This window comes from Vidua macroura, chromosome 2 (genome assembly GCF_024509145.1).
Source record: "Vidua macroura isolate BioBank_ID:100142 chromosome 2, ASM2450914v1, whole genome shotgun sequence".
NCBI lineage: Eukaryota > Metazoa > Chordata > Aves > Passeriformes > Viduidae > Vidua > Vidua macroura.
The window spans coordinates 399464-408375 of NC_071572.1; the positions used below are offsets into that span (position 1 = coordinate 399464).

Genomic DNA, 8912 nt, shown 5'->3' on the forward strand with positions numbered 1-8912 from the left:
GCCCCAGTGTCCAACCTGGCCTTGGAAATTCCAGATATCCAGGGGCAGCCAACACCTACTCATGAACCACTTGAGAGAAAGAGGGGAATTTGTAATTATTGCCCCAGGTGGACTTTTAGGGTCCCTTTTCATCAGAATCAGCACAGAAAGGTTTGAAGGGACCATAAAGATCGCCCAGCTCCACCCCCTGCCCCACCCCACCTGTGGATATGACATCAAAAGGAATATTTAGCAAAGCAATTTGCTCCCAGCACTTTCCTTACCCGCTGTTTGTTGCTTCTGCCAGAGACTTCTGTAAATTCTGCTTTGGATCAAGCCCTCACGGAAACTGCCCTTTCAGAGGAGCAAGATCCCTGTTTCCTTCGGGCAACCCAGCTGTACTTACCCAGGTGCCAGCAGAGGACAGGAGGGGACCAGGGCCAGCCCTGGCTGCTCACAGGGCTGGGAAGCTGCATTTAAGCAGCCACAAACCCTGCAGGGCTCCCCCAGGGGCTCACAGCTCACGCCTTTGTCCTCCAGGCTGCGAGCACCACAGGAATGCCTACAAGCTTTTCCTTGTCTTCTCTGAATAAACAGCACTGTGCAAAAACGGGAGGAGAGAGAGATTTGGGGCAGTGGAGGGAGAAAAAAAGTAGCAAAAATGATGTAGACAGTAAATTCACAGGTTTTCACCCTGCTCTGTGCAAATTTTGCATTTGGGAGGTGAAGTGATCCAGCCCTGGTGCCTTCATCCCCTGGCTGCCCCGTGCAGCTCCCTGATTTATACCAAGGGAGATTTTATATCTGTGTATTTGCACGTGGGTCTATATCACATTTAGAGAGAGAGAGATACAGAGAGAGAGGGGGGAACTACACACCAGGAAACAAGAGCAAAATCCCCAAAAGGCTTCTAAAGGAAGAGCCCAGACCAAGAAAGCAGTCACAGGACTCATAGAACCATCACGGAATCACAGAATGGTTTGGGTGGGAAGGCACCTCAAAGCTCATTTCCTTCCTCCCCGCCTCCCATGGCTCACACCTCCTGATTCATAATCACAAATGGTATTTTGATTTTTTTTTTTTTTTAATAATGTGATGAGTTTCACACAGAGATGGTGAGTGATGGGGAACAGAGCTGGAGGGTGGTGTGGAGGGTGGGGTGATGTTCCCATTGGCTCTGGGGGAGCCTCCAGCTGCCCGTTCCACACCTTTGAGAGGGCACAGCCCAGGGCTCTGAGTGTTCCAGGGCCTGAAGGGGCTCCAGGAGAGCTGCAGAGGGACTGGGGACAAGGCCTGGAGGGACAGGAGCCAGGGAATGGCTCCCAGTGCCAGAGGGCAGGGCTGGATGGGGTACTGGGAGGTCCTGCCATGGCAGGGGTGGCACTGGGTGAGCTTTGAGGTTCCAAACCATTTTGTGATCCTATGATAAAACCAGGACAAGAGCAAACAGCCTCAGGCTGGGCCAGGGCAGGCTCAGCTTGGCCAGCAGCAGGAATTTCCCCATGGAAAGGCTGCTCAGGCCTTGGCAGGGGCTGCCCAGGCAGCTTTGCAGTGCCCATCCCTGCAGGTGTCCCCTGGAGGTGGCACTCAGAGCTCTGGGCTGGGGACAAGGTGGGCACGGGGCACAGCTGGCACTGCCTGGGCTGGGAGGGCTTTTCCAGCCCCAGGGATTTGGGATTCTGAGGGAGAGCAGCTCCAGCTCATGGGGAAGAACACAAACATGAGAACACTAATTTTTTAATCTGTCTTTTCAGTTGTGCTTGTCCTTCTATGACTTCGGCATAATTTCTGTTGCCCGAATTAGTTATTGATGTGTGGGGCTGCCGCAGAGCTGATTCACAGATCAAACACAAATCAGCAGCTCTGAGACATGCTGAAGATAATGAAATCCATAATATTTCCACTGATTTAATGTACCTACCTCCTTTATTTCCCCCAAGTCTTAGAACAAGAAACCACAGAACTGGAATATTTATCAATCTGTACTGATACAAAAGGTGGTTCCTCACGAGGCACAAGAGCAAGTCTGGCCTATTTTACTGTTGAATGCCTGATCCAGCTCTTGCCAGCCCAGCAGGTAGGAAATCCCCACACCCAGGTGGCCCCTGCCACCCTGAGGGTCACAGGGTTTTGTAGGGTCTGTGTTTGCTTCCCCCAAGGTGTCCTCAGCAGCTCTTTCTCCAGCACAGAGCCCACGGCCAAGGAAGAAAAAATACAAATATAATATTTAAATATATATAAATTATATAAATAGTCATTTTTCACACCTGTGGGAGGTTCCCAATTTAGTTGTGCAGGAACTGAGCTTTGCACATACAGGAAAGGACGGAATTGGGTTGTTTTGAAACCTCCCTATACCCAGAGTACTGGATATGAGGGGTCATGGGGGAATTTGAGATGCTGAGAGATGAAGTGATAAACTGGACAGTCAAATTCAGTGTGGGTTCATTCCTGCGGGGGTGTACCTGCTCGGGTGGGGCCCTTCAGGGGTGCAGACCCTTCGGGGATGTACCTGCTCTGTTTGATATTTTCTGCCCTTTATGATAAATACATTTACACAAAGGCTCCACAGCTCCCCACCCCTGGCAGTGTCCCAGGCCAGGTTGGACACTGGGGCTGGAGCAGCCTGGCACAGTGGGAGGGGTCCCTGCCATGGCAGGGGTGGCACTGGGTGGGCTCTGAGGTCCTTCCCAACCCAAACCAGTGTGGGGTTCCATGATTTTGTGATGGGTCAGTTCCTGATCCGTGCGGAACCACCCGTGCCTGGCACAGGCCAGCCCAGAGCTCCCTCCTGGGCACCCTGCACCCCCCATTGCCAAAACCCACCCCAAAACACCTCCCCACAAACATCTCGAGCTGCTGTTTGCAAATACGATTTTGCTGTGTGAATAATGAGTTAATTTGTTCCTAATTCAGGAAATGAAGATCTTAATTGGGTTTGCGCTAGAACTTTCTGCCTCCACAAAGCGTTATTGACTTTCTTCTTCCAAAAATAAATTTCCAAATTATAGGCAGTGATTAAATGCAAGAGAAAGATGACACAATGGTTAATTGCAGATGAATGCTTTGTGCTGTCTGAGTGTCACTCAGGGATGTGCTGCAAGGGAAGGAGCATGTCCCAGCTCCGTGTTCCTGACAGGCTTTGAGTGCCCCACAACCCCATCAGCTGCTGGGCTGCTGCAGCCCTTCCCTGCACCCTTTCCTGCAGCCCCGGTGCATGGGTTTGCTGCAGGATGAGCAGCCATAAATCACAGTTCTATGTGCTGAGAGCCAGCCTGGGGAGAGCTGAGGAGCCCCTTCCCATCCCCAAACCTTCCCAGTGGGGTCCCAACAGGAACTTCTGCCTTGAACATTTAAATGGGAGTCAGGATTCTTTCTGTATCTGCTTGGTCCTCATGCCACAGGTGATGGGGGTGGGCACAGCAGGCACCAGGATGTGGATGTTGCCCGTGGTGATGTGGAGAGGTGGAGCCAGGACCTTCCCAATCCCGTGCAGAGTGCCAGACTCTGGAATCATAAGGCTGGAAAAGCCCTCCCAGCCCAGGCAGTGCCAGCTGTGCCCCGTGCCCACCTTGTCCCCAGCCCAGAGCTCTGAGTGCCACCTCCAGGAACACCTCCCACTGTGCCAGGCTGCTCCAGCCCCAGTGTCCAACCTGGCCTTGGGCACTGCCAGGAATCCAGGGGCAGCCCCAGCTGCTCTGGCAATTCCATCCCAGCCCCTGCCCACCCTGCCAGGGAACAATTCCCAATTCCCAATCTCCCATCCAGCCCTGCCCTCTGGCACTGGGAGCCATTCCCTGGCTCCTGTCCCTCCAGGCCTTGTCCCCAGTCCCTCTGCAGCTCTCCTGGAGCCCCTTCAGGCCCTGCCAGGGGCTCTGAGCTCTCCCTGGAGCTTCTCCTCTCCAGGTGAGCCCCCCCAGCTCTCCCATCTCGGCTCCAGAGGGGCTCCAGCCCTGGAGCAGCTCTGGGGCCTCCTCTGGACTGGCTCCAGCACTTCCATGTCCAGCCAGGGTTAAAATATTCCCCTGTATGGGCCAGCATCTGTTTGGCATCTTGGTGCTGGGACACATCACCCCCGCAGTGGGAGTAGTGTGTTTGTTTATCATTTCTCTTCCTGGCAATTCCCAGGCAGCAGCTTCTCCCCCGTGATGATTCAGTCCCTCAAGTCCCAGCAGTGATTAGGGACACCAGCTTCCTCAAGACACTTAAATATTTCCATGCAGGTCTTTTGCAGGTGGAGGCGTTGCCTGTGGGACAGAAGCAGCACCTGCAGATGTGGCAGCAGCAGGCAGGATCACGTCACACATCATCCCGGGTATGTATTTTTTACTTTTAACCTGGCGTTGGGGCAGTCTTTTTATGTGCAAAGGCACGCTCTGAGCCGAGCTCGAACTTTAGCCAGATCAAGGTGGAATATGGAAGAATCCACCCAGAAAAGCTGCTGGGCAGCAGTGCCAATACATCTAAGTGGGCTTTGGCTCTGATGGAGGTAATGAGCTGCTTCATCACCTCCAGGCATCCCAGATTTAGTGAATTTTGTGGTCAAGACCTGCCAGTCACACACCTGCAACCACCATTGGCTGCCTCATTTAGGTTAATTACAACAGTGCTGATTACCTGGCTCTTCCTTGGTTAAACCCACCTCAAACAAGCTGCAGGCACGCAGGTGTGACATCTGCCAGTCCTGTCACCTGGGCTGACCTGCAATTCCCAGCTCTGGTCCATCCCTTGTGCTTGCACACACCCAGGAACGGCAAACAGGACTGGGAGGAGAATGGATGGTTGGGAAAAGTCCTGAGCTGTGGTGAGACACAGGCTTGTAGCAAGGAATAAATGCTGGGATGGGCGATTTGGGGTGAGTTCAGAGTTTCAGCACTGGGGAGCCCGAACCCACCTGCCTGCACCTTCCTGCCAGGGAGCTGTGGAGAGCCAGAAGGGCCCCCCGAGCCTGAAGGAGCAGCTGCTCCAGGTAGGATGCTTCACACAGGGCTGGGACCTGGTACTGGACACCTCTGTGTGTGCATGGCCCTGGGGAGAGTCAGTTTAGATGGGATATTGGGCAGGAATTGTTCCCTGGCAGGGTGCTGAGGGGCACAGGCTGCCCCTGGATCCCTGGCAGTGCCCAAGGCCAGGTTGGACACTGGGGCTGGAGCAGCCTGGCACAGTGGGAGGTGTCCCTGCCATGGCAGGGTAGCTCTGGGTGGGATTTGGGGACCCTCCAAGCCCAAACCAGTCTGGGATTCTGTGATAAGGAAATTAGGCTGGAGCAGTACTGTGAACCTGAAGGACCCAGTAAAGCTGAGCCTGGCTGAGCAGCATTATTTAATAACCTGGAGGGCTTTGTTACTGAGGATGAAGTGCAGAAACTGCTGCCAGAGGATCAAGTACCTCAGAGAGGGAGGAGGGAGGGAGGAGCTGTTTTTTCCCAAGCTCAGGATTACAGGATCTCAGACGTGTTTGCCCTTTCCAAACAAACAATTCCGGCACGAGACGTGTTTCCTGCTGGAGTGGCTTGTGCCAGCTGCCAGCGGGGTCACAGCTGCCAGGCTGGAAACAGAGTCCTCTGAGCAATAAACCATCATCAACACCATCGTCCGGGCAGCGTTGTCACAATATTGGCTTTGCAGTGCTCGGCCTCACATGGCCAGTGACGATGGCTGAGCCAGGCAGAAAAACCTCTTGGTTTGTGTCCCTGAGTGGAGCCAGGCAGAAAAACCTCTTGGTTTGTATCCCTGAGTGGAGCCAGGCAGAAAAACCTCTTGGTTCGTGTCCCTGAGTGGAGCCAGGCAGAAAAACCTCTTGGTTTGTGTCATGGTGAGGACTCAAAGTGACTTAGAGGAGAGATTAAACTGTTTTGGGGTCAAGGAAGTCAAATGCCTGGAAAGCCGAGGGGATGAGGTCAGGCCCTTTGGAATTTTGGCTAAACCAGAGGATACAAGTGCCTGAGAAAATTGCATCCCATTCCCAAACTGCCAGCAGCCCGGTTTAACCCTTCCATGCCTGTGTTCCCTGTAAAACAGGACAAGTCACAGCATTTCCTGCTTGTGCCAAGGGCTGGAGGGGAGGCAGGGGACACAACACTGGTTTTCCTCTCACACAGGGACAGGGACCCCGTGGTGGGATGCCCATCCAGAGAGGTTTGGGGCTCCAGCAGGACCAGCCCCGTGGCTGACAGTGCTGTTTCACTCAGGGCTCCAGGCCAGGGAAAGCCTCAGCCCGTGTGCAGGAGCATCAGCTGTCCCAGCAAAAATCCCCTGGGCAGCGCCTGCTGATGGTGCACAGCACATCCCGTTGCCCAAGGTGGGGGTCACACGGGACACCCAGCCCAGAACACGGTGTGGTTTCCACCTGCACAGGTGTGTGGGTGAGCAGAGTCCTGCTGAGCTCGTCCCCCAAGTGCTCTGGGTCTCCTTCTCCCACCTTAGGTTCTTACCCTGATGGAAAATAAACGTGCTCGACCCTGAGTTTGTAACAGCCAGGCTGTGGAGGAGAGGGATGGAGGGAGGCAGCAGCCAGGGGCCAGCCTGGGATGGGATGGGAGATAACTCCCACGTGTTTGGGCCAAGAGCATGTGAGTTTGTGCCTTGCCAGGGACAGCTTGCTGTGTACTGGAACGCTCCTGGTGGATGATCCTCCAGGCAATATCTCCCGGTGAATCTGGTGTGTCAGCACTGCCTGGTCTTTGCTGCTTTCTGGGGAGAAGCAGCAGGAAAATGTCCAGCACAAATGGAGGTGTGGATCCTGCCCACCACACTCAGACTCTTCTTGTCCCTCCAGAACTGTTTGCTGGAGTTTCTATGTTACCTTCAAGCTTCTCCCATCTGAATAAACCCTCGGAAATTGGTGTTTTCTTCTGCCTGCCTGCCTTTGCAGGCTTCTGCCATGGGCAGATGACAGAAGGCAGAGCAGCAAAGGGGAATTTCATGATCACGTTTAATGTCCCAGAGCACTGTTTTGCTCTACAAATTTGGAGGAATTTCCTGTGCTGGCCCCGTTGAGGGAAGCCAGGGCTGGAAGCTGACCTTGCTCTCCTTGTTCTCTCCTCTTGCAGCTCATTTCAGGATGTCAGCTGAGCCCTGGCAAGCAACCAACAAAGGAATAAGCCCTTCACAAGCAACAGACTAAAAGTGCCACCATCCCTGGTGGCACAACCTGAAACATGAACTTCTTCCCCTCATAGGAACTTCCTAGCCACAACAACCCCATTTATTCTGCATTTCTGATCCATTTTCTCTAGCTGGTGATCACAGAATCCACTATTTTCTGGGGCTGGAAAAGCCCTCCCAGCCCAGGCAGTGCCAGCTGTGCCCCGTGCCCACCTTGTCCCCAGCCCAGAGCTCTGAGTGCCACCTCCAGGGGACACCTGCAGGGATGGGCACTGCAAAGCTCCCTGGGCAGCCCCTGCCAAGGCCTGAGCAGCCTTTCCATGAAGAAAGGATGATAAGCTGTTTCACACATCATAATAACGATGTGGATTCCTGATCTGGCTCTTGCACTGATGCAGAGCCCCCATCTTATCCCCCTGGTACCTCAAAATTTGGTGTATATTTTCAAACACAAATGAAGGTTCTCCTGAATGGCTTCTGATTCCTTCAACAGGAGCTCCTCCTCCTTCATCCTGGTGGGTGTCCCTGGCCTGGAAGCTTTCTCCACCTGCCTGGGCATCCTTTTCTGCTCGGCCTACGTCCTTGCCATGGTAGGAAACGGGGCGGTTTTGCTGGTCCTGGGGCTGGACAAGACCCTGCAGGCCCCCACCCATTGCTTCCTGGCCATGCTGGCGGCCACCGACGTGGTCATGGTGACGTCCGTCGTGCCCAAGATGCTGGGCGTGTTCTGGCTGGGCTCTGCTGAGATTGGCTCCACGGCCTGCTTTGTGCAGATGTTCCTGGTTCACTCCGCGACGGCTGAGGAGTCGGGGGTGCTGCTGGCCATGGCCGTCGACCGCTACGTTGCCATCTGCCACCCTCTCAGGTACCACGGGCTCCTGAACGGCCGGCGCGTGTCCCAGATCGGCCTGGCCGTGGTGCTGAGGGCTGTCCTCTGCATGGTGCCCCTGACGGGGCTGCTGACGTCCGTGCCCTACTGCGGCTCCCGCCTGGTGCCCCACTCCTACTGCGAGCACGTGGCCGTGGCCAGCCTGGCCTGCGCCGGCCCCGGGGCCAGCGGCCTCTACAGCGTGGCCGTGTCCTCCCTGCTGGTGGGGATGGACGTGGCTTTCATTGCCGCGTCCTACGGGCTGATCCTGAGAGCCGTCCTGGGGAAGGAGTCCCTCGGGAAGGCCCTGAGCACCTGCGGGTGCCACCTGTGCGTGGTGCTGCTGTTCTACGTGCCCGGGATCGCGTCCATCTACTGCCAGCGGTTCCCTGGCGCCGTGCCCGCGCCCGCGCGGGTCCTGCTGGCCGACCTGTACGTGGCCGTGCCCGCCGCGCTCAACCCGCTGGTGTACGGCGTGAGGAGCGGGCAGATCCGCCGGGCCCTGCTCACAACGCTCTTGCCCAGGAAGGCCTGTGCCTGATGCAGGAGCCCGTGCTCCTCATCCCTGCAAGGGCAGCCCTGGCTGCTGTCCCAGGGAGAGCACCTGGGAGCAGGCAGGAGGGAGGCCTCGTCAGCTCCAGTGAGCCCCTGCTCCGTGACCACAGTTATCTGGGACGGGGAGCAAGAGCACACAGCAGGTCCTCCTTCCCTTCCTCCTCCCCAGGTGATAGGGAGCAGCAAGAACCCAGCTTGAGTTTAGAGATGTTCCCAGGGCCAGGGACAGCCCTGTGATAAGCTCAGGACTGCAGGTGCACCTGTGTCAACACACAGATCCCGATCCAACTGGAGAGATTTCCTCTGTGTTGTCCTCTTTAGTCCCCCTGGACCTTCCCCGAGGTTCTCCTCTCTGAGCCCCTCTTGCATAAGAGGCTGAGAGGATCGTGGCTCGTGGCTGAGCC

General features: G+C 55.5%; 1 protein-coding gene across 1 annotated transcript; it reads left to right on the plus strand.

Moving 5' to 3' along the window:
* Positions 1-7467: 7467 nt before the first annotated feature.
* LOC128804355 (olfactory receptor 52I2-like) lies at positions 7468-8494 on the plus strand. Its single transcript, XM_053972023.1, has one exon. It carries the CDS (start codon positions 7556-7558, stop codon positions 8492-8494), a length of 939 nt encoding a protein of 312 aa, XP_053827998.1. The 5' UTR covers positions 7468-7555.
* The last annotated feature ends 418 nt before the right edge of the window (positions 8495-8912 follow it).